At 45.3% G+C, this 26,237-nt stretch overlaps 1 protein-coding gene across 1 annotated transcript in view; it reads right to left on the minus strand.

The window, feature by feature from the left end:
* Positions 1 to 21,605, minus strand: part of LOC132783159 (uncharacterized) — a 28,880-nt gene extending 7,275 nt beyond the window's left edge. Inside the window, exons 1-3 of the mRNA XM_060788248.2 lie at positions 21,159 to 21,605; positions 11,959 to 12,135; positions 6,750 to 6,956 (exon numbers count right to left, since the gene is read on the minus strand). Coding sequence (XP_060644231.2) covers positions 6,750 to 6,956; positions 11,959 to 12,135; positions 21,159 to 21,605 — 831 coding nt within the window. The remainder of the gene's footprint in view (positions 1 to 6,749; positions 6,957 to 11,958; positions 12,136 to 21,158) is intronic.
* Between the last annotated feature and the right edge of the window lie 4,632 nt (positions 21,606 to 26,237).

Genomic DNA, 26,237 nt, shown 5'->3' on the forward strand with positions numbered 1-26,237 from the left:
AAATCTAACAAAATTTAAAAGCAATTTAAAACAATTTCAAAACAGCAATATCAGACATTAAAAGCCTGTCGAAACAGGTATGTCTTACAAGCCCTGCGGAAAGCTGATAAGTCCCGGAAGGCACGGACTTCAGGTGGCAGAGTATTCCAGAGTGATGGCGCCACTGCTGTGAAGGCTCTGCGTCTGGTTGCTGTTAGACGCAAGGTCTTGACACTGGGAATTTCCAATAGATCTTGGTCCTCAGAACGGAGGGATCTCTGGGGTTGGTAGGGGGTGAGACACCCCTTAGGTACATCGGCCCCAGACCATGCAAGGCCTTAAAGGTGAGTACCATCACGTTGAAAGTGATCCGGTGCTCAATTGGTAACCAATGCAGCTGTAGTAAGATTGGTGTTATGTGGCATCTCATCAGAATTCCCGCAAGGAGCCGAGCAGCTGCATTTTGTACCAACTTGAGCTTCCAGATCACCGACAGAGGAAGGCCAATGTAGAGGGCGTTACAGTAGTCCAGTTTTGAGATGACCGTGGCCTGGATCACCGTAGCTAGGTCGTCCCTGGACAGGGAGGGGGCCAGCCGTCTAGCCTGCCGCAGATGAAAAAAGGTGGAGACCTGGGCCTCCATCATCATCAGAGGGTCCAAAAGGACTCCCAGACTCTTTACTAATGGTGACGGGCATAGCGCCTCGCCATCCAGGGTAGGCTGCTGGATATCCCCACTACCCGGTTGACCCAGACATAGGATCTCCGTCTTTGCTGGATTCACCCTCAACCTGCTCGCACGCAGCCATCCAGTAACGGCCTCGAGGCACTGATGGAAACAATCGGGTACAGCTGAGTGTCATCAGCGTACTGATAACACTCAAACCCAAAACCTCGAACCAGCTGAGCAAGTGGTTGCATATAGATATTAAACAACAGAGGGGAGAGAATGGCCCCCTGAGTAACCCCACAAGATAGAGGGGACCTCTCAGAGACCTCTCAGAGATCAGGCCTCCCCTCTCCACTCACTGGGCATGTTTAGCCTGAAGAAGAGAAGGCTGAGAGGAGACATGAGGGCCATGTGAGAGGAAGTCATAGGGAGGAGGGAGCAAGTCTGTTTTCTGCTTCCTTGGAGACTAGGACGTGGAATAATGGCTTCAAACTACAAGAAAGGAGATTCCATGTGAACATTAGGAAGAACTTCCTGACTGCGAGAGCCATTCAGCAGTGGAACTGTCTGCCCCGGAGTGTGGCGGAGGCTCCTTCTTTGGAAGCTTTAAAAAAGAGGTTGGATGGCCATCTGTCGGGGATGTTTGAATGCAATGTTCGTGCTTCTTGGCAGGGGGTTAGACTGGATGTCCCATGAGGTCTCTTCCAACTCTATGATTCTATGATTCCGGTAAAATCCAGACTGGTTCTGGGCCTGTCATAGAATCATAGAATCAAAGAGTTGGAAGAGACCTCATGGGCCATCCAGTCCAACCCCATTCTGCCAAGAAGCAGGAATATTGCATTCAAATCACCCCTGACAGATGGCCATCCAGCCTCTGTTTAAAAGCTTCCAAAGAAGGAGCCTCCACCACACTCCGGGGCAGAGAGTTCCACTGCTGAACGGCTCTCACAGTCAGGAAGTTCTTCCTAATGTTCAGATGGAATCTCCTCTCTTGTAGTTTGAAGCCATTGTTCCGCGTCCTAGTCTCCAAGGAAGCAGAAAACAAGCTTGCTCCCTTCTCCCTGTGGCTTCCTCTCACATATTTATACATGGCTATCATATCCCCTCTCAGCCTTCTCTTCTTCAGGCTAAACATGCCCAGCTCCTTAAGCCGCTCCTCATAGGGCTTGTTCTCCAGACCCTTGATCATTTTAGTCGCCCTCCTCTGGACACATTCCAGCTTGTCAATATCTCTCTTGAATTGTGGTGCCCAGAATTGGACACAATATTCCAGGTGTGGTCTAAGCAAAGCGGAATAGAGGCATAGCATTACTTCCCTAGATCTAGACACTATGCTCCTATTGATGCAGGCCAAAATCCCATTGGCTTTTTTTGCCACCACATCACATTGCTGGCTCATGTTTAACTTGTTGTCCACAAGGCCTCCAAGATCTTTTTCACACGTACTGCTCTTGAGCCAGGCATCCCCCATTCTGTATCTTTGCATTTCGTTTTTTCTGCCTAAGTGGAGTATCTTGCATTTGTCACTGTTGAACTTCATTTTGTTAGTTTTGGCCCATCTCTCTAATCTGTCAAGATCGTTTTGAATCCTGCTCCTGTCCTCTGGAGTATTGGCTATCCCTCCCAATTTGGTGTCAAGATGGCCCTCTAGGGAAAAAAGGCTTTTTTTTCATGTCAGGAGCAACTTGAGAAACTGCAAGTCGCTTCTGGTGTGAGAGAATTGGCCATCTGCAAGGATGTTGCTCAGGGGACACCCAGATGTTTTGATGTTTTGCCATCCTTGTGGGAGGCTTCTCTTATGTCCCCGCATGGGGAGCTAGAGCTGACAGAGGGAGCTCTACCCACTCTCCCCAGATTCGAACCGTACTTGCTAATATTTTCTCTTCCATACAGACACGAGAGAGGTGCTCTTCGGAATGCACTGGGGCACTTCATTTGGGGACACACCCAAAACATTTTGAAAGACCAAGATCCCTCTGCAGAGCGAAGCAACATAAAAGCACCAGCATGGAGACCACCATCATGCTACTAGTGGCAATCAACATTTTCTGAGGCTCACAAGGTGAGAGTTGCTGTTTTCCCAAGTCCAGTGATGGCATAAAGTGGCACCAAGTGATGTCACAGTTGTTGAATCTTGAAAGACAAGAAAACACTGTAAATCTTGAGACCATTGGGGTATAATGGACACGGTGGTCCACACCCTCGTTACATCCAGGATAGACTACTGCAATGCGCTGTACGTGGGGTTGCCTTTGAAGACGGTTCGGAAGCTTCAGATAGTCCAACAAGAGGCAGCCAGGTTAATAACTGGGATGGCATACGCAGTGGTTCTCAACCTTCCTAATGCCGTGACCCCTTAATAAAGTTCCTCATGTTGTGGTGACCCCCAACCATAACATTACTTTTGTTACTACTTCATAACTGTCATTTTGCTACTGTTATGAATTGTAATGGAAATATTTGATATGCAGGATGTATTTTTGTTCACTGGACCAAATTTGGCACAAGTATCCGATACACCCAAATTTCAATACTGGTGGGGTTGATTTTGTCGTTTGGGAGTTGTAGTTGCTGGAATTTATAGTTAACCTACAATTAAAGAGCGTTCTGAACTCCACCAATGATGGAGTTGAACCAAAGTTGGCAAACAGAACTCCCATGACCTCCAGAAAATACTGGAAGGGTTTAGTGGGCGTTGTCCTTGAATTTTGGAGTTGTAGTTCACCTACATCCAGAGAACACTGTGGACTCAAACAATGATGGAGCTTGACCAAACTTGGCACAAATATGTGTTGTCGAAGTTGTGTCAAACTTGTGTCAAACTTGGCACAAATATTCAATATGCCCAAATGTGAACACTGGCAGAGTTTGGGGAAAATAGACTTGTCATTTGGGAGTTGTAGTTGCTGGGATTTATAGTTCACCTACATCCAGAGAGCACTGTGGACTCAAACAATAATGGAGCTTAACCAAACTTGGCACAAATGTGTGTTGTCGAAGTTGTGTCAAACTTGTGTCAAACTTGGCACAAATATTCAATATGCCCAAATGTGAATATAGGCAGAGTTTGGAGAAAATAGACTTGTCATTTGGGAGTTGTAGTTGCTGGGATTTGTAGTTCACCTACATCCAGAGAGCACTGTGGACTCAAACAATGATGGAGCTTGACCAAACTTGGCACAAATATGTGTTGTCGAAGTTGTGTCGAAGTTGTGTCAAACTTGGCACAAATATTCAATATGCCCAAATGTGAACATAGGCAGAGTTTGGGGAAAATAGACTTGTCATTTGGGAGTTGTAGTTGCTGGGATTTGTAGTTCACCTACATCCAGAGAGCACTGTGGACTCAAACAATGATGGAGCTTGACCAAACTTGGCACAAATATGTGTTGTCGAAGTTGTGTCAAACTTGTGTCAAACTTGGCACAAATATTCAATATGCCCAAATGTGAACCCTGGCAGAGTTTGGGGAATATAGACTTGTCATTTGGGAGTTGTAGTTGCTGGGATTTATAGTTCACCTACAATCAAAGAGCATTCTGAACTCCACCAGTAATGGAATTGAACCAAACTTCGCACACAGAACTCTCATGCCCAACAGAAAATACTGGAAGGGTTTGGTGGGCATTGACCTTGAGTTTTGGAGTTGTAGTTCACCTACATCCAGAGAGCACTGTGGACTCAAAGAATGTTGGAAGTGGACCAAACTTGGCATGAATATTCAATATGCCAAAATGTCAACACTGGTGGAGTTTGGGGAAAATAGACCTTGACATTTGGGAGTTGTAGTTGCTGAGATGTATAGTTCACCACCAATGATAGAATTGGACCAAACTTCCCACACAGAAGCCCCATGACCAACAGAAAATATAGTGTTTTTTTATGGTCTCTGGCGACCCCTCTGACACCCCCTAGCGACCCCTCCAGGGTTCCCGACCCCCAGGTTGAGAACCACTGGCATACAGGGATCATGCAACTCTCATGTCACGTCAGCTCCACTGGCTGCCTGTTTGCTATCGGGCACAATTCAAAGTGCTGGCTTTGGCCTATAAAGCCCTAAACGGCCCCGTCCCAAGTTATCTGTCTGAACGCGTCTCCCTTTACGAATCACTGTGGAAACTAAGATTTTCTGGGGAGGTCCCGGTGAGACTACAGCGCCATATAATCCAGTTCAAGTTGGATAATCTGTATTTTATAAAAGGTAAAGGTTGTCCCCTGACATTAAGTCCAGTCATGTCTGACTCTGGGGCATAGTGCTCATCTCCATTTCTAAGTTGAAAAGCCGGCGTTGTCCATAGACACCTCCAAGGTCATGTGGCCGGCATGACTGCATGGAGTGCCGTTACCTTCCCGCCGGAGCGGTACCTATTGATCTACTCACATTGCATGTTTTATATGGATTTTATATGGCAGTGTAAAAGGGGCCTGAGAGACCTTCTAGTTTTGACAAAAAATGTCTTGTAATGGCATCACTTCTGATTGTTAGCAATAAAGTTCCTTTGGAAATGAATAGATTCTTCACTCAACAACAGTTTGGATGCCAAGAATCCTATGTGAACCTCGACATTTATCAATGTTAGTTACAATATAACTATTGTAAATACTTTGGAGGCCTTGGAATTATAACAAAACTAGCTGTCCCCTGCCACGCGTTGCTGTGGCCCAGTCTGTTGATCTGGGAAATAAAGTAATAAGAAAGTGTTGGTTTCTAATATATGTAATGTCTTTATGCTTGTGGGTAAACAGTATTTCTTGCTGTTTCTTTGTCAGTGTTGATGTGGAGAGTGTCTGGTTTGCCCACTCTGGAACATGCAACATATCATTGTCCTTCTTTAAGGGTCCCTTTCAAATCTATGATACTATATCTCTCTGTGTGTGAATCATATCTATCTATCTATCTATCTATCTATCTATCTCTATGGCTGGATGGCCCTTTGTCAGGAGGACTTTGATTATGTTTTCTTGCCCTGGTGAAGGGAGTTGGATTGGATGGCCTTGAGTATTTTCTGTTGGTCATGGGGGTTCTGTGTGGGACGTTTGCCCCGATTCTGTCGTTCTTGGGGTTCAGAATGCTCTTTGATTGTCGATGAACTATAAATCCCAGTGACTACAACTTCCAAATGTCAAAGTCTATTTCCCCCAAACTCCATCTGTGTTCATATTTGGGTGCATTGAGTGCTTGTGCCAAGTTTGGTCCAGATCCATCATTGTTTGAGTCCACACTGCTGTCTGGATGTAGGTGAACTACAACTCCTAAACTCAAGGTCAATGCCCACCAAACCCTTCCAGTATTTTCTGTTGGTCATGGGAGTTCCGTGCACCAAGTTTGGTTTAATTCCATCATTGGTGGAGTTCAGAAAGCTCTTTGATTGTAAGTAAACTATAAATCCCAGCAACTACAACTCCCAAATGACAAAATCATAATTTTTGAGTGATGGTCACTCCTTGTGTTGTGAGATGTTTTGTTGCCAAATTTGGTGTGATTTCGTCAATTGGTTCTTTTGTTTTTAAGGTACTCATTACGCACAGAGCATTTATATATATATATATATATATATATATATATATATATATATATAGATTTCTTAAGGGGTGCCCCTGGTGGCGCAGTGGGTTAAAGCACTGAGCTACTGAGCTTGTTGATCGCAAGGTCGCAGGTTCGATTCCGGGGAGCGGCGTGAGCTTCCGCTGTCAGCCCTAGCTTCTGCCAACCTAGCAGTTCGAAAACATGCAAATGTGAGTAGATCAATAGGTACCGCTCCGGCGGGAAGGTAACGGCACTCCATGGAGTCATGCCGGCCACATGACCTTGGAGGTGTCTATGGACAACACTGGCTTTTCGGCTTACAAATGGAGATGAGCACCACACCCCAGAGTCAGACATGACTGGACTTAATGTCAGGGGACTACCTTTACCTAGATTTCTTAAAAAGCAACAATCAGGGTGTTTGCAAAGTACTAGTATGGTTCCTGGCTACAATAAGTATTAGGCCCCATCTACACTGCCATATAAAGTCCAGATTATCTGCTTTGAATTCGATTATATGTCCATTTGGGTTATCAGACAATGCATAAAAGAACAGCTCGGGATACTCACTGTGGAATTAAGAGTGTGACGCAAAAACCTCACAACTTTGGAGTCTGAAGCAGGGCATGCCAAAGCTAGGTAACGGTTGCGAAATGTGCCATAGATTTTCAAATGGAATCCAGGCACCGAAGATTCTTTTCCCATATTGGACATATCCATACCGTATGCGGATAAATCAAAGTACAAGCCATGAGCACGGATCTCTGGGGTCGGAACCTAGAATGAAGGCAAAAGTTGGAAAGGACAGCAAAGAAAAAGATGTGAGCTTCAAAGGGGAAATGTCATCAATTCGCACACAAACACTTTGCACATGGATATCAAGGGCTAGACAGTTAGACATCCCAATTGGTATTTCGAAGCATCTTCTGTACAACCTGTAACATTGCATACATGAAACACGAAATGAATGGCCAAGCAACATCAGGGTGTGGTCAGAATTGCAAAATTTCATAGTGTGGAAGAATGCTCAAAGTAGGAGAGGCTGCTGTAGTTTGCTTTTGTTTTATTATTCCTAGTCTATTACTAAGGACAAGATTATGATCTATCCTCTCCGCCCGTCACTCAACTATGCAAAGTAGTTTTACTCTTTGTACTCATTTTACAGCAACTGAAGTAACCTGACAACAAAGAGGGCAACTAAAATGATCAAGGGTCTGGAGAACAAGCCCTATGAGGAGCGGCTTAAAGAGCTGGGCATGTTTAGCCTGAAGAAGAGAAGGCTGAGAGGGGATGTGATAGCCATGTATAAAATATGTGAGAGGAGAAGGGAGCAAGCTTGTTTACTGCTGCCCTGGACGTGGAACAACGGCTTCAAACTGCAAGAAAGTAGTGATCTTAATACAGCTGACTCCCAGCCAGCTGTGCCACAGTCCTGGTGAGACTACAGTGCCATATAATCCAGTTCAAATTGGATAATCTGTATTTTATAAAAGGTAAAGGTTGTCCCCTGACATTAAGTCCAGTCATGTCTGACTCTGGGGCATGGTGCTCATCTCCATTTCTAAGCTGAAGAGCCGGCATTGTCCATAGACACCTCCAAGGTCATGTGGCCGGCATGACTGCGTGGAGTGCTGTTACTTTCTGAACATGAGGAAGAACTTCCTGACTGTGAGAGCTATTCAGCAGTGGAACTCTCTGCCCCGGAGTGTGGTGGAGGCTCCTTCTTTGGGGGCTTTTAAACAGAGGCTGGATGGCCATCTGTCGGGGGTGCTTTGAATGCAATTTTCCTGCTTCTTGGCAGGGGGTTGGACTGGATGGCCCATGAGGTCTCTTCTAACTATAATTCTAAGGGGAAAGTTGGAGAAGGGAGAAACTGGGACATTTTAAAAGCAGCTTTTTTTAATGTCAGGAGCGACTTGAGAAACTGCAAGTCGCTTCTGGTGTGAGAGAATTGGCCGTCTGCAAGGACGTTGCCCAGGGACGCCCAGATGTTTTGATGTTTTACCATCCTTGTGGGAGGCTTCTCTCATGTCCCTGCATGAGGAGCTGGAGCTCACAGAGGGAGCTCATCCATGCTCTCTCTGGATTCGAACCTGCAACCTGTCAGTCTTCAGTCCTGCCAAAATGAGGACAATCCCTGCCAAACTGGAGCACTTAAGAATTTTGTTTAAGGCTGACCTGACCTCAAAGAAACCACTTGTATGATCAGAATACTCAAGCGTAGTGGCTGGACCACTTATTTCTGTGCAAACAGCCACCGTTCCATTTTTGTTTTTGTCTTCGCCCTGATAGCCAAGAGGCATCACCGGACAAAAGGTTATGCTAGAATGACGCAGGACTACCTTTCCCAGAATCTGTTTGACTATTTATTTCCAGGATATGAATCATTTTAGTTAGCTGCAGTTTTGATTTGTTGTTCCTGGACTTCTCTCTATCTGGCTCTTTAATAAAAACATTTAGTGGGGAAATTGGTTGATTTACCTACTTGTCTCTTTGTTTATTCCCCTCGCTTCATGATGATCAGATTTCAAACTTTCTGCTTCTTAAATGTTTTTTCAAGAACTACATAGCTGAAAAAGAAGTGCATATACTAGTAAAGTTTAACGTTTTTCGACATTAAATCCAGTCGTGTCCGACTCTGGGGGTAGGTGCTCATCTCCATTTCTAAGCTGGAGAGCTGACGTCCCGTAGACACCTCCAGGGTCATGTGGCCAGCATGACTGCATGGAGCGATGTTACCTTCTGGCCAGAGCGGTACCTATTGATCTACTCATATTTGCATATTTTCGAACTGTTAGGTTGGCAGATGCTGGGGTTAATAGCGGGAGTGTTGGGGTTCAGCCTGAGTTTGAACCTGATTCTCTGTTTGTCCCTCCTGATGCTAATGAAAATATATTTACTGATGCTAATGAAAATGTACTTCCTGATGCTAATGAAAATGTACTTCTTGATGTCAATGCTCCTGAAATTAGTGAGGAAGAAACTTCAATAGATTTGGAAAATGAAAGTACCAGTGTTCATGAGAATGTTTCAGAGGGAAGCGATGACCTTTCACTCCCTTCTGCACCTGGGAACCTTAATGAGAATAGAAGGGGCCAGATCTGGCAAGACAGGAGTAAATCACTCAGCTTGCGAAGGTCTTCCAGATTAAAAGAAATACAAACAACGGCTTCAAAGCAGGGAGGCGTATCACGAAGCCAATTCTTTGGCTTGATGAAGAATCATAGAATCAAAGAGTTGGAAGAGACCTCATGGGCCATCCAGTCCAACCCCCTGCCAAGAAGCAGGAATATTGCATTCAAATCACCCCTGACAGATGGCCATCCAGCCTCTGTTTAAAAGCTTCCAAAGAAGGAGCCTCCACCACACTCCGGGGCAGAGAGTTCCACTGCTGAACGGCTCTCACAGTCAGGAAGTTCTTCCTCATGTTCAGATGGAATCTCCTCTCTTGTAGTTTGAAGCCATTGTTCCGTGTCCTAGTCTCCAGGGAAGCAGAAAACAAGCTTGCTCCCTCCTCCCTGTGGCTTCCTCTCACATATTTATACATGGCTATCATATCTCCTCTCAGCCTTCTCTTCTTCAGGCTAAACATGCCCAGTTCCTTAAGCCGCTTTTCATAGGGCTTGTTATCCAGACCTTTTATCATTTTAGTCACCCTCCTCTGGACACATTCCAGCTTGTCAATATCTCTCTTGAATTGTGGTGCCCAGAATTGGACACAATATTCCAGATGTGGTCTAACGAAAGCAGAATAGAGGGGTAGAATTACTTCCCTAGATCTAGACACTATGCTCCTATTGATGCAGGCCAAAATCCCATTGGCTTTTTTTGCCGCCACATCACATTGTTGGCTCATGTTTAACTTGTTGTCCACGAGGACTCCAAGATCTTTTTCACACGTACTGCTCTCGAGCCAGGCATTGTCCCCCATTCTGTATCTTTGCCTTTTGTTTTTCCTGCCAAAGTGGAGTATCTTGCATTTGTCACTGTTGAACTTCATTTTGTTAGTTTTGGCCCATCTCTCTAATCTGTCAAGATCGTTTTGAATCCTGCTCCTGTCCTCTGGAGTATTGGCTATCCCTCCCAATTTGGTGTCGTCTGCAAACTTGATGATTCTGCCTTCTAACCCTTCATCTAAGTCATTAATAAAGATGTTGAACAGGACCAGGCCCAGGACGGACCTTGACAGTTCTCCCGGTTTCCCTGGCCATCGTCTTGAAAGACACCTAGGACACCAAGTACGGTTAGTGGAATGCTAACAGGTTCCAGTATTTTGCAGTGTGGCTTTGGGTTTTGATCTTGTTCATGGACGTTCATGTTTGCTGATTTTGCTGTGGCTTTTGACTTTGCATTTTTCCTTTATTTTGTAACCGTTTTTCTTCAATAAAAAGGATTGTTTTTTCACAGTCAAGTGTGGTGGATAGTTATCTTAGGGCCTCGTTTCCTGCTCTGGATTGCAACAGGGAGCTCATTCCACTTCCCAGACTCAAACCCATGACCTTTCGGTCAGCAAGTTCAACAGCTCAGTGATTTAACTCACTGTGTATACTTAAAAAAAAAAAAACAATTTCTGCTCAAATGTGACCTGCTATATTCTGCACATTAATCAATCTTATCTCAATTTTTAGCAGGTAGTAAGTAGAACAGTTGTTCTTAACCTGTGAGTGCGGACCACCAATGGGCCACGAGGACAAAAATGTGGTCCGTGAGCCCTCTTCCTCTTTATTTTATTTCCGCTCCTCTGCACCACCTGTCACTCCTTTCCTGTCACTGACCAGACCCACCCCCTTGGATAGACCACACCAGCTCTAGATGATCAAATATGGTTTTCTGTAAATGGGCAGACGGCGACTACTGGATGGCATAAGTTCTGTATCAGAAACTAGAGCTGATGTGGTCTATCCAATGCAATTTTCTGAATCAGCACCCCAAATAACCAAACTGAATCTAAAGTTGCCCAAAAACTGATTTGTAACCATTTTGGTACAAATGTTGGAGAGTAGTCCCTCACCAAAAAGAGGTTGGGAATCACTGAAATAGAGGCAAAGAATGCCTCTGTGGCACAATGAGAAATGAATTTATTTATTTATTTCGTATCAAAAGCATTGCATAAATTAGTATAAAACTGATAAAAATAGAAGGTGTGCAGGCAGGTAAATATCTTTTGACCAAAAACAGGCAACAGCAATGGCATTGTCTGTAGCCTCCAACAATTCCTCCTCTGTACATAAGACGGGGCATAGTGGGCAAGCATACAGATGCGGAGTTGTCTGTTCTGTTCCATAGTTACACAAGGTGTGGGACTCTTTTAAGTAGTGCCATTTTGCCAGGTTGTCTTTTGATCTGCGCACTCCACCTCTGAGTCTGTTCAGGGACTTCCAAGTTGCCCATTCTTGGTTTGTCCCTGGAGGAAGACCCTCGTGGGGGGCCATCCAATTGGGATTTTCTGGTTTAGCTGCCCAGAGGGATACCCTTGCTAATGCTGGGGAGACGCTAAGAGGAGTGGCGGTTCTCATGAAACTTTTCCTTGATTTGAGTCTACTGGGAGGATGCTGGTAGCCATGGAGTGGGTGGCTTTCACAGTGCTCAACCTTATTTCTCTCACATTTAGCAGCAACTTCCCATCAAGGGACACAGAAAAAGCCTCTTTGAAGACTCAGTAAATACAGTCGGGTGTCCCCTGGGCAATGTTTCTCGTAAATGGCTAATCTTTCCAAATCCAAAAGCATTACTTTTAAACATGAGAAATGAATAAGAAATCTAGATTCTGTATAGCTACCTGTCTTTGATCTGGTCGCTCGATAGCAGCATTAGCTCCATAGGCGTTGCAAGACTCAACAGTATACTCCGGGCTAATTCCAAGGATTGTACTTGATTCTCCACAGGATCCATCTGCTATGATCACTATGTTTGGCCAATGGGAAGACAGGTTCTTTTTCAGAAACTCCTCTGAAAACTAATAGAGAGAAAGAGGGAGAGTGACTCATGAACACTCAGAGGCGGCCCTAGGTAATTTTTAATGGTAAGCAAACAGTATTTTGGCGTCCGTCCCCCCCAATCAATCATTGATATATATTTTCTGTTCATTGTGGGAGTTCTGTGTGCTATATTTGGTTCAATTCCATCATTGGTGGAGTTCAGAATGCTCTTTGATTGTAGGTGAACTATACATCCCAGTAACTACAACTCGCATATGTCAAGGTCTATTTTCCCCCAAGAGCGCCTCAAGAGTGCCCCTGGGCAAAATCAACTATACTGCAAATGCTTACTTTGCGTAATGGATTGCTGAGGCTCCCCCCGGACTGCTAGGGCTGTTGTGGGCCGAGGGGGCGCTCCTCAAATGGCAGTCGAGGGGCATTTACAGAGGCGCCTCTGCGCCCCTGGCAAAAAAGGTGTACTGCGACCGCTTACTTTGCATAATGGACGAGCCGCCCCTGTGAACACTGCATGTGTGGCATTAATATTCCACCCTGGTTTTAAAGGCCGAGAGAAAGCAACACTAAGTAAATAGGCACTCTTTTACAGACTTATTTAACACAAAGTAGATCAAAATGTAATGGAAGTTCTATCAACTGAAAACAAAAGAGTGTGATATCCTAAGTTTCAGAAAGATAAGGCAGTCCCCGAGCTACAAACATCTGAGTTACAAATGACTCATAGCTAAGAATAGGGGTGAGACAACAGGAAGTGAGAGAAATCTACCCCTCAGAAGGGAAATTCACTCCTGGAAGAGTTGTTATCATGGGGGAAAGGGGTCTCCACTGAAGCTTTAAGGTTAAGGTAAAGGTTTTCCCCTGACATGGTCCAGTTGTCCATAGACACCTCCAAGGTCATGTGGCTGGCTTGACTGCATGGAGTGCCTAGATATCTCTTTGAACTGTATGCCGTCGTGCCTTGGGGCTATAACTCTTAGTGAAGGAGACATAGACATGACATCTTTCCCCCAGGGGATTGCTTCTTGCCTCCTTTAAAGAACTGGAACTCCCAAGGACCAAAACACTGTAGATAACTCAAAATAGGTTTAATTGTTCACAAAGAGTTATCCCTTTAAGGCAATAAGCTGGAAGTTTCAAAGTGGGTAAAGGAAATATACATTACAGTCTCTGGTTGTCTTGGGTCCAAGGAGATTTCGCAGCTGAGAAGCTTTTCCTGTTCCCTCTTTTCTCAATGACCGTGAAGGTCGAAACAAACACAACCCCCAGTCCAATGGCCTAAGTTGAAGGCACAGAGTCTTCCTTTTGATGCCAAAGGACCGGTTTGAAGGCGCTTGGGTCTCCTCAACATTGTCCAGGGCGATCCGAACATGAAATATGAGTCCCAAGGGTGGTAACCTTAGAATTGGTGATGAGAGGTAACTTAATTAAGGGCTTTAGAGCCAAGTCTCTTTCTCACGTCTATCTGATAGAAAGTTTGATGGTAGAATGGAAAAGGAAAAGCTCTGCCCTCGTCCAGGAAGAGGTGGAGCCAAGCAATTAGGCTGAGGAAGCAATATAACTGGTGCAAACAACATTGATTGACAGCTATAAATAACCAATCAATCCAACTATACATTTATAAAGCAAGCAAGTATGGGCATTTATACAGTTTAAACCTTTGCACTTTAAAGTTCTACACACAGGTGGTGCCACTTGCGCCGTCACAAACTGTTAGAGACAAAGATGTGCAAATACACACACACACAGTTGCCCAAAAAACATCTACTCTCCCTTAAAACATCTGGTTTAAATCATGCCCTTATGAGACAAAAACATAACTAGACTTCTTTAAAAGTAGCTTAGTTGGTTTACTCACAAACTTCCTGTATTCAGCATACAAGTACATTGCTTATCAGTCCAGATACAGACAGAAGTTGAAGTAGCTTCTCTGTGTAGGTAACACAGGGCATCTTTCTCATAATCAACAGTCCATTGTCTAAAGCATCTCACTGGTCTGAGAGTCTAGTAGAGTCTCTGTTCTCTAAAGCACTGAGTTTCTACTAGCTTCTAAAACAGGGTTTCTCAACCTTCCTAATGCCGCAACCCCTTAATACTGTTCCTCATGTTGTGGTGACCCCCAACCATAACATTATTTCCCTTGCTTCTTCATAACTGTAATGTTGCTCCTGTTATAAATCGTAACGTAAATAACTGATATGCAGGATGTATTTTTATTCACTGGGCCATATTTGGCACAAATATCCAGTACGCCCAAATTTGAATACTGGGATTTATAGTTCACCTACAATCAAAGAGCATTCTGAACTCTACCAATGATGGAATCGAACCAAAATTGGCACACAAAACACCCATAATCAACAGAAAATACAGGAAGGTTTTGGTGGACATTGACCTTGAGTTTTGGAGTTGCAGTTCACCTACATCCAGAGAGCACTGTGGACTCGAACAATGATGGATTTCGACCAAACTTGGCATGGATACTCAGTATACCCAAATGTGAATACTGGAATTTAAAGTTCACCTACAATCAAAGAGCACTCTAAACCCCACAAATGATAGAATTGGGCCAAACTTCCCACACAGAAGGTTGCTATTTCCAACAGTTCCATGCCAATAGTAATAACAATGAATGAGAAAGCAGCTCCTAAAGTTTCCCCATCGGTAGAATTACTAAAACAAAAAGTAATGAAAAGGAAGTTAACTTGTTATAGTTACAGTACAGACCCTGTCCAATTTTGGAAACACTTTAGAAATGATTTTTTTCTCCCACCCTCTAATTTTGTAATGTGTTCTGGAACAGCTGTTCCAGGAGCTCCAATTTTATTGGCTTTGAATTAAATGTTTGTTTGCAATCCCAGGCTTGGGATTTTGCAGCAGGGTGGCTTCCTGTTATAGTTTGCAGTCATAGAGCAAGCCCCCTGTCCATCTTCATTTAGCTTTGGTTCCACCCCTTTTTCTGGGTTTTTGGGAAGAGAGAGGAACCATTTTAGTCAGTTTTCATAGAAAAGCCTTTCGCACAGGACATAAAACCAAGAGCTCCTGTAGAAAGCTTCGTCTTCTACAGCTTGGCCGGGGAGAAAAGGCCCCACAGCTTGGCTGAGGATTTTACAGCCTTACAGCTCCTTTGCGGAGGGACTTCAGCCAGCCATCACTGAAACCAGAACTCCTTCTTTTCCCCTGGAAGTCTACAAAGCTCTGCTTGGTAAGGGTTGCTCGCGGAAGCCAGACACAGTTGGTACAGGGTGCAGGGGTTCCACGCCAATAGAGGCAAAGACAGACTGCCCAGATTAGAAGTTAAGTATTTCCCCATTAGTTAATATACAGTTATGAAGATAGTGCTGAAGGATGCTAAACAAGGGGCTTTGAATTAAATAAACAACAAAAGAGAGACATACCCTTTCTCTGACTTAAAAAGAGCAATATGGAAGAAAATGTTTTTTAAGAAACAAGATGTGACATTTAGAAGGTACTTCTTATACAGGATGCTTGTGGTTAACTTCAAATGTTGTTTTTGAAGCGCAGAGGCCACGTGTACAAGAAGGTACTTTCCATCAAAAAGGTCAGAATTATTATTCACAAAAGGTGTTTTCCCTATGCTTGTTGTTTGTAAATGGGCTATAAAGTTTGCAGATTTCAAGGGAAGAGGACGGCAGTCACTTGAAGGATAGCATCTGCGTATGCTATCAGGCTGTCCGTCTTCTTCATGAAGAAACTAAAATAAAACCTTGGTTTTTTGATCTTTCATTGGGACTGTCTCCTTCCTTCCGTGCTCCTGCGACGTGGACCAAAAAAGACCCAATTTAGGGTCTCTAACAGTGCCTGTCCCCAGTGAACAAGATTGCAAGAGACTGTTAAGAAAGCTTTAAAGTACCTGTTTGTTTTCATCAATAAAGAACTTTGTTGGACTTCCTTTAAGCAATCTAAAGACTCTGTTTGGGGGGAATCCAAAGGCCTTTAATCTGAGGCAGCCCCGGCGTCCCGTTGGGCACATAGAATTTATGTCCTGTCTACAGTCATATGCACAAGTCCAGCGTGCAACAGCATATAATGAGTATTGACACATTGTTTTCATTGATCGCACAGGCCTAGCAACTATTATGTTCGTAATCTTAGCCTTCACTGCTGCATTCAAAACGTTGTTTGTTTTGTTCTATTGAGTCACCTGCTTGACTAAATATGCACAATGATAATTAGTTTAGCTGCCCTGACTTATGGGTGACTTCAATACTAACTCATTATCGCTTAAAGTAATCATGGAAGCACAATAGCCTGGTAATTTCCTACACACTAAAAGCAACAGGCCGCGGTATCTGAGCTGCTGTACCTTTGAACATGTCAGTTGGCTCATTAGACAGGAATCAAAACTGTGTGCTTATCTGAATCTAAAGTCAGCATGAACTTGGAGCATGTTTTCAAAACGAATAATGAATAAGTGCAATAAAAGGAGGACTCTGCAGCTATGTGAGGTCAGTTCTGTGCTTTAAAGCTGGCATTTACTCAAGACATATCTTAGTCACTCCAATGAACAGCCAGAGTCCCTTGCTTTTACATCACATCTTAATAGTAGATCTCTTGGTTGTTATGTTTCTGATTTTGCACCATACCTCAATCACTTCCATCAATGGCCAAAGTCCCCTGTTCTTACACCAGATCTTAATGAGAGCACAGATGGCAAAATGTAGATTGGGAAGCCCTGGCCCTTGAGCGCTCCAGCTGGAGGTCAGCTGTGACCAGCAGTGCTATAGAATTTGAAGAGGCACGAATGGAGGATGAAAGAGAGAAATGTGCCAAGAGGAGATCTCTGACATGCTGTTCTTTTTGAAGATCAAAAAATGTTTCTGCTTCCTGGGACTTACTTACAAAGGCGATCCCTCATTATCTGAGTAGGATCGTCTTCCAAGACTGGTGTACTGCCGGTGGGTCTGTAGGTGACTGTGGAGCCCTATTCTTGTTCTGCCTCCTCTCCCACAGTGAGGACATCGGTTTCCAGGTGGAAGGTGGTCCTGGTCGGGGTTGGCTTGACGCGCCTTCCTCTTGGCACGTTCCTCTCTTTCACCCTCCACTCGTGCCTCTCCAAATTCTACAGCACTGCTGGTCACAGCTGACCTCCAGCTGGAGCGCTCAAGGGCCAGGGCTTCCCAGTTCTTAGTGTCTATGCCAGAGTTTTTAAGGTTGGCTTTGAGCCCAACTTTAAATCTCTTTTAAATCTCCATTTTCCACTCTTGAGTTTGGAATAGAGCAACTGCTTTGGGAAACGGTGGTCAGGCATCTGGACAACGTGGCTGGTTCAGGGGAATTGATGGTGGAGGATCATTGCTTCAGTGCTGGTGGTCTTTGCTTCTTCCAGCACGCTGACAGTTATCCACCTGTCTTTCCAAGAGATTTGCAGGATTTTTCAGAGGCAACACTGATGGAATTAGGTTCTTGTGGGTTTTTTCGGGCTATAGAGCCATGTTCTAGAGGCATTTCTCCTGACGTTTCGCCTGCATCTATGGCAAGCATCCTCAGAGGTGTGAGGTCTGTTGGAATTAGGACAATGGGTTTATATATCTGTGGAATGGCTGGGGTGGGGCAAGGAGCTCTTCCCTGCTGCAGTTAGGTGTGAATGTTTAGTTGATCACCTTCATTAGCATTTGAAGGCCTGCCTGAGCCTGGGAAAATCTGTTGCTGGGAGGTGTTAATCTGTGCCTGGTTTTTTCCTCTCTGTTGTTTAGCTGTTATAATTTTAGAGTTTTTTAATACTGGTAGCCGGATTTTGTTCATTTTCATGGTCTCTTCCTTTCTGTTGAAATTGTCCACATGCTTGTGGATTTCAATGGCTTCTCTGTGTAGTCTGACATGGTGGTTGTTGGTGTGGTCCAGCATTTCTGTGTTCTCAAATAATATGCTGTGTCCAGGCTGGTTCATCAGGTGCTCTGCTATGGCTGACTTCTCTGGTTGAAGTAGTCTGCAGTGCTGATGGAATTGTTATAGGAGTTGAGTGTGACGTCTGTAGACAGTCCATGTTTCGCAGGTGTATAGCAGTGTTGGGAGGACAATAGCTTTATAAACAAGCACCTTGGTATCCCTACAGATGTCCTGGTCCTCAAACACTCTCTGCTTCATTTGAAAAAATGCTGCACTCACAGAGCTCAGGCGGTGTTGTATTTCAGTGTTGATGTAGATTTTTGTGGAGAGGTGGCTGCCAAGATAGTGGAAATGATCAACGTTTTCTAATGTTTCACCATTAAGCTGTATTTCTGGCATTGGAGAGGGTTTGGCTGGTGACTGCTGGAAGAGCACTTTGGTTTTCTCAATGTTCCTGGGAAACAGAATCCAATAGTGTCAAAATCGAGATCTGGAAATCGAAAATCAAGATTTGGAAGTGCTTTACTTTGCTTGATTGTGTCATGTTTAACTTATTTTAAAATAAGAACTAATTACTTAAGGGAAATTTAGTTTTGCACTGTGAGGTTACAGAAATATGTATGTATACATATGTATCTATGTGTGTGTATTCTCTTTTTGCTCAGGACAGAAAAAATGTGTAAAGGTTATTTCCTTATAGCTGAGACGGTTAACATGCCATGTGTTGTACATGTTGAGACTTTGAGTATTTAAACCAGTGGTTCCTAATCTTTTTTTGACTAGGGAGCACTTTGATTTGTTGTTGTTATTAGCATTGACCACAAGATTCAAGAATAATGGTCGGGCATCCGGACAATGGAGTTGATGGTGAGGACCATCGCTTCAATGCTGGTGGTCTTTGCTTCTTCCAGCACGCTGACATTTGTCTGCTTGTCTTCCCAAGAGATTTGTAGGATTTTCCGGAGGCAGTGCTGATGGAATCATTCCAGGAGTTGCATGTGACGTCTGTAGACAGTCCACGTCTCGCAGGCATATAGCAGGGTTGGGAGGACAGTAGCTTATAGACAATAGCCAATAAGTAGAGTGGGTACATGACATGTGACATCAATCACTTGCCCTCCCCTCAACCTCCTGCACTTGTCCAATATCCTACTTGGCAGCACAGATTAATTAAAATGAATAAAGGTTTTAAAATGTAATTGTTTCACGGGCCATATTTGAGTTCTTGTGGACCACTGGTGGTCTGCAGACCACTGGTTTGTAACCACTGATTTAAATGTATTTAAATATTCAACATCAAAAATATATATATTAAAAAAATGTTCCTGATTTTGAGCTAATTAACAACATCAATAACACAAAGTCTTTCCCTCCTTACATCACAGGCTACCTCCTCTTCCTCCTCCTCCTCCTCCTCTTCTTCCTTCTCCTCTTCTTCTTCCTCCTTTCCTCCTCTTCTTTCTTCTCTTCCTTTCCCCCTTCTACTACCTCCTCTTCTTCCTCCTCCTCTTCCTCCTCCTCTTCTTCCTTTATACTGCCTCCTCTTCCTCCTCCTCCTCTTCTTCTTCCTTCTCCCCTTCTTCTTCCTCTCCTGCTCTTCTTTCTTCTCTTCCTTCTCCCCTTCTACTACCTCCTCTTCTTCCTCCTCTTTTTCTACCTCCCCCGCTTCTTCCTCCTCCTCCTCTTCTTCCTTCTCCCCTTCTACTACCTCCTCTTCTTCCTCCCCCTCTTTTTCCTTTATACTACCTCCTCTTCCTCCTCCTCCTCTTCTTCTTCCTTCTCCCCTTCTTCTTCCTCTCTTGCTCTTCTTCTCTTCCTTCTCCCCTTCTACTACCTCCTCTTCTTCCTCCTCTTTTTCTACCTCCCCCGCTTCTTCCTCCTCCTCCTCTTCTTCGTCCTCCTGTTCTTCCTTCTTCCCTTCTACTACCTCCTTCTACTCTTCCTTTTCTTCCTTCTCCCCTTTTTTACCTCCTCCTCCTCTTCTTCCTTCTCTGCCTTCTCCCCTTCTATTACCTCCTTCTCGTCTTTCTCCTCCCCTTTTCTACCTCCTCCGCTTCCTCCTCCTCCCCTTCTTTCACTCCTTTCCTTCTCCTCTTCTTCCTTCTCCCCTTCTACCTCTTTCTCCTTCTCCTTTTCTTCCTTCTCCCCTTTTCTACCTCTTCCTCTTCCTCCTCTACTTCTTCTTCTCTTCTTCCTTTCCCCCTTCATCTCCCTCCTTTCCTTCTCCTCCTATTCTTCCTTGTCTTTCTTCTCCCCTTCTACTACCTCCTTCTCCTCCTCCTTTTCTACATCCTCTGCGTCTTTCTCATTCTCTTCTTCCTTTTCCCCTTCTTCTCCCACCTTTCCTCCTCCTCCTCCTCTTCTTTTCTACCTCTTCCTTCTCCTCCTCCTTTTCTTCCTTCTCCCCTTTTCTACCTCCTCCTCCTCTTCTTCTCTTCTTTTCCCCTTCTTCTCCCACCTTTCCTCCTCTTCTTCTCTTCCTTCTCCCCTTCTACTACCTCCTCCTCCTTTTCTTCCTTCTCCCCTTTTCTACCTCCTCCTCCTCTTCTTCCTTCTCTGCCTACTCCCCTTCTATTATCTCTTTCTCTTCTTCCTCCTCCCCTTTTCTACCTCCTCCACTTCCTCCTCCTCCCTTTCTTCTCCCTCCTTTCCTTCTCTTCCTCTTCTTCCTTCTCCTCTGCTTCTTTCTCCTTCTCTCCTTCCTTTCCCCCTTCTTCTCCCTCTTTTCCTCCTCCTCTTCTTCCTTCTCTTCCTCCTCCCCTTCTACTACCTCCTTCTCCTCCTCCTCTTCCTTTCCCCCTTCTTCTCCTTCCTTTCCTCCTCCTCCTCTTCCTTCTCTTCCTTCTCCCCTTCTACTACCTCCTCCTCCTCCTCCTCTTCTTTCTTCTCCCCTTTTCAACCTCCTCCTCCTCCTCCTCTTCCTTTCCCGCTTCTTCTCCCTCTTTTCCTCCTCCTCTTCTTCCTTCTCTTCCTTCTCCCCTTCTACTACCTCCTCCTCCTCTTCTTTCTCCTCCTCCTTCTCTTCCACCTCTGTTTCTTCTTCTCTTCTTCCTTTCCCCTTTCTTCTCCCTCCTTTCCTCCTCCTCCTCTTGCCCAGGTAGATGCGGATGGCCCTTGATCCCCCGGCTGTGCGTTCTGCCAGGGCGTGGGGGTGAACCTGGCCGCCCGCTCCCACCTCCCTCTCTCCCGGGCTCACCTTGGTGCCGAGGCAGAGGCGGAGGGGGAGGCGGTGGCGGCGACGGCGCTCGAGGAGGCTGAGCAGGTGCTCCTGGAAGACGCCGAGGCGGGTGAAGAAGCGCTCCTGGTCCCAGCAGCCCTCCAGGTTGTCCACGTCGAGGCCGAGGCGGCGGAGGAAGCGGAGGCTGCGGGGCTGGAGGGCCACCTGCTGCGGGCGGGCCAGGAGGGCGGCGCGGGGCCGCTCCTCCACCAGGGTCAGGCCCCGCACCTTGCCCGAGCGCAGGGCGGCCAGGGCGGCGGAGAGGCCCACCGGGCCCGCGCCCACCACCACCACCCAGGCCCCCGCCCGCCGCCGCCGCAGCCCCTCCGACGCCGCCTTCAGCACCGCCAGCACCGCCAGCGCCCCCAACAGCACGGCGGCCGTCTCCAGCACCGCGCGCTCCAGCTGCGCCTCCGTCGGACCCATGGGCAGAGTGGGCACGCCAGAGGAGAAAGGGAGTCCTCTTTCCAAGGCTTTCCTGGAGGGGGTGGGGTTTGAGCAAAGCCCTACATGGCTCTCATCATGTCTCCTCTCAGCCTTCTCTTCTGCAGGCTAAATATTGCCCAGTTCTTTAAGCCGCTCCTCATAGGGCTTGTTCTCCAATAATGTTGGGCGTTGTGGGTGGGACTGCAGACCATGTGATCGGATCTGGGGACTATTCAGACCATGTGCTCAGAACTGGGACCAGATCTGCAGGCTAAACATGCCCAGCTCTTTAAGCCGCTATTCATAGGGCTTGTTCTCCAATAATGTTGGGCATTGTGGGAGGGACTGCAGACCATGTGCTCAGATCTGGGACCAGGTCTACAGGCTAAAAATGCACAGCTCTTTAAGCCGCTCCTCATAGGGCTTGTTCTCCAATAATGTTGGGCGTTGTGGGTGGGACTGCAGACCATGTGATCAGATCTGGGGACTATTCAGACCATGTGCTCAGATCTGGGACCAGGTCTACAGGCTAAAAATGCACAGCTCTTTAAGCCGCTCCTCATAGGGCTTGTTCTCCAATAATGTTGGGCGTTGTGGGTGGGACTGCAGACCATGTGATCAGATCTGGGGACTATTCAGACCATGTGCTCAGATCTGGGACCAGATCTACAGGCTCTTTAAGCCGCTCCTTATAGGGCTTGTTCTCCAATAATGTTGGGCATTGTGGGTGGGACTGCAGACCATGTGTTCAGATCTGGGGACTATTCAGACCAGGTCCTCAGATCTGGGACCAGATCTACAGGCTCTTTAAGCCGTTCCTCATAGGGCTTGTTCTCCAATCATGTTGGGGGTTGTGGAAGGGACTGCAGACCATGTGCTCAGATCTGGGACCAGATATACAGGCTAAACATGCCCAGCTCTTCAAGCCGTTCCTCATAGGGCTTGTTCTCCAATCATGTTGGGGGTTGTGGAAGGGACTGCAGACCATGTGCTCAGATCTGGGACCAGATATACAGGCTAAACATGCCCAGCTCTTCAAGCCACTCCTCATAGGGCTTGTTCTCCAATAATTGTTGGGCGTTGTGGGTGGGACTGCAGACCATGTGCTCAGATCTGGGACCAGGTCTACAGGCTAAACATGCCCAGCTCTTTAAGCCGCTCCTCATAGGGCTTGTTCTCCAATAATGTTGGGCGTTGTGGGAGGGACTGCAGACCATGTGATCAGATCTGGGACCAGATCTACAGGCTAAACATGCCCAGCTCTTTTAGCCGCTCCTCATAAGGCTTGTTCTCCAATAATGTTGAGCATTGTGGGTGGGACTGCAGACCATGTGATCAGATTTGGGGACTATTCAGACCATGTGCTCAGATCTGGGACCAGATCTACAAGCTAAACATGCCCAGCTCTTTAAGCCTATCCTCATAGGGCTTGTTCTCCAATAATGTTGGGCGTTGTGGGTGGGACCGCTTACAATGTGATCAGATCTGGCGACTATTCAGACCATGTGCTCAGATCTGGGACCAGATCTACAGGCTAAACGTGCCCAGCTCTTTAAGCCGCTCCTCATAGGGCTTGTTCTCCAATAATGTTGGGTGTTGTGGGAGGGACTGCAGACTATGTGATCAGATCTGGGGACTATTCAGGCATGAGACTCCCATTGACTTTTCGAAATTGACTTTTCGAAGTGTTGTAGTAATCTATTTGGGATGTCTTTCTACCTACTTGGATTTACCAATTTCTTTGGAGTTTTTTTTACTGCTGATGCTTTTTAAATTATCTTCAATAAACTGCTTGTATTTTTACTCAGCTGTGTGGTGTTTTTAAGTCAGAGGGCTTCTTCCTGACCTAGAGTGCAACAAATAATACGTTGTGTCCAGGTTGGTTCATCAAGTGCTTTGCTATGGCTGACTTCTCTGGTTATGTCCGTTCTTTTGGCGATTGCACTGTCCTGTCATCCATCTGGCCAGGTGAATAAACCTCTATTATTGCCTTCAAACCTGGTCATGTTTTTCCTAGCTTTCAAAGTAGCATGGCGTCCAAATAATTGACCTAAACTGCCCCCTGATGGCACATAGCTGATTTTGGTAACAAAACTGATACAGCAACACTGAGACATTCACTTGTGCTTTAAAAAATACCTTTATTAAAATGTGTAAAGTTTGCAGAGAGTCAAGGATTTACAATTGTTTTGATGTAAAGCATGGTAAGAAATGAGCCCACTGCCCATCACTATTTTTATGCTGATAGCAGACAAGAATATTATATTATTGAACAATGTATAGTTTAAACATTCAACAGGCATGGCAAAGGGTTAGACTAGATGGCCCTTGTGGTCTCTTCCAAGGCTATAGTTCTAAGAAAGGCATCTTCAATCACTACAAAACATTTCGTAGTTTTCATAGTGAAATAAAAGGATGTTAGCAACAATGGCAGTAATATAGTAGAGATGTTTGCTCTATAGTCAAATTGTCAGATTTATTTATAACATGTCAGAGTGTGTATAAGAAATTTAGCAATTGATTGATAACATTTAGCTTAATGGTAATTGTTTGCATCCTGATATTCAGGGAGCCTTGCCATTTAGAAGCAATATACACATCCCTCACAATTCCTTCTGTCTTGCAGTCCAGTATAACATCAAGATTGGGACTATCCTTTATGTAACTGGGATACCAGCTTGGATCGAATACAACAAATACCACAATATATTCTAGTTTAGCTGCTCCATTGCCAATGAAAGTGAGGCGACCCTTGCTGAAAACTGAGCATTGATCTTTTTGCAGCCTGTGGTACTTTGGACGCATCATTATTTGCAATTGAAGGGGAAGAAATTCATAGAAGAAATGTATACGTTAAAGGAAAAGGCACATAAAGATTTGCAATTTAAGTCAACAGGAAGGATTAGCTAGAGCAGACATGGGCAATAGGAATAGTGAAATTGGAGGGACCAAGGAACTATGGACTTATCTACCTGGATGCAGTTGATATTACTTTGTATACAAAGATTTGACAAGGACATGGAAGGACAGGGTCTAATCAGAATGCAGATGGTTGAAGCAAAATGTCCAAATATGGTTTATACGTTTGCTGTCTGAATTGTGAAGGCTCATAGTTTTCCAAAGAGATTTCTAAAATTCTATGCCACATCTACCTGCCAATTCTGGCAACCAGAGCTTCTGCTTGCCTGGTTTTCAGTGAGAAGGTCTGGGAAGTGGGATCTCTCTGATCAGAGTTGAATAAATCTGTTGTTAAGGATGGTGATTGTAAAATGACATCTCAGCATATGTCTGAGACCCTACATGGGAAGACAGAATGTCACATTCATCCCAGCTACAGCCAACTCTCCTTTTACCTCCTAAACAACTGCTTCTTGTGGGGCTGTCCAACATAGCCATTTAGTGGCTGCTGAGGGTTGGTGGTGGTGGAGGAACATTGGTGATACTTCTATAAGTTAATGACAAAAGCTTCCCATAGGTCAGTGGTTCTCAACCTGTGGGTCCCCAGGTGTTTTGGCCTACAACTCCCAGAAATCCCAGCCAGTTTACCAGTTGATTTCTAGGAGTTGAAGGCCAAAACATCTGGGGACCCATAGGTTGAGAACCACTGCCATAGGTGATATTTGGATCCTTTGGAGGTCTGGGAGGATAACATCATTATCATTATCGTGTATTATTTTTGGGCTTGGCCTCATGTTAGCCACCCCGAGTCCCCTTTGGGGAGATGATGGTGGGTAATAAATTAAGATGATGATGATGATGATGATGATGATGTTTCCACTATATGAACATAGAATCATAGAATCAAAGAGTTGGAAGAGACCTCATGGGCCATCCAGTCCAACCCCCTGCCAAGAAGCAGGAATATTGCATTCAAATCACCCCTGACAGATGGCCATCCAGCCTCTGCTTAAAAGCTTCCAAAGAAGGAGCCTCCACCACACTCCGGGGCAGAGAGTTCCACTGCTGAACGGCCCTCACAGTCAGGAAGTTCTTCCTAATGTTCAGATGGAATCTCCTCTCTTGTAGTTTGAAGCCATTGTTCCGCGTCCTAGTCTCCAAGGAAGCAGAAAACAAGCTTGCTCCCTCCTCTCTGTGGTTTCCTCTCACATATTTATACATGGCTATCATATCCCCTCTCAGCCTTCTCTTCTTCAGGCTAAACATGCCCAGTTCCCTAAGCCGCTCCTCATAGGGCTTGTTCTCCAGACCCAGATATAGATAGATAGATAGATAGATTTAGATATGATTCACACACTCACAGATATAGTATCATAGATTTGAAACGGACCCCTAAAGAAGGACAATGATATGTTGCATGTTGCAGGGTGGGCAAACCAGACACTCTCCACATCAACACTGACCAAGAAACAGCAAGAAATATTGCTTACCCACAAGCATAAAGAAATTACATATATTAGAAACCAATATTAGAAACCTTGGAAAGAGAGTATGTGTGTGGCAGGATGTGCAGGCTGGCTCTGAAAACGTGCACGCCTGCCAATAGCTGCAGCCAAGAGCCTCTTACTCTAGAGGAAGAGGTGCTCAGATGCAGGTGCATTCCTGGCCTGGTTACACCCCCCCCCCCCCCCCCGCACACACAAGCACTTTCCTTGGAAAGAGAGTATGTGTGTA

This window comes from Anolis sagrei, chromosome 8 (genome assembly GCF_037176765.1).
Source record: "Anolis sagrei isolate rAnoSag1 chromosome 8, rAnoSag1.mat, whole genome shotgun sequence".
Lineage (NCBI taxonomy): Eukaryota > Metazoa > Chordata > Lepidosauria > Squamata > Dactyloidae > Anolis > Anolis sagrei.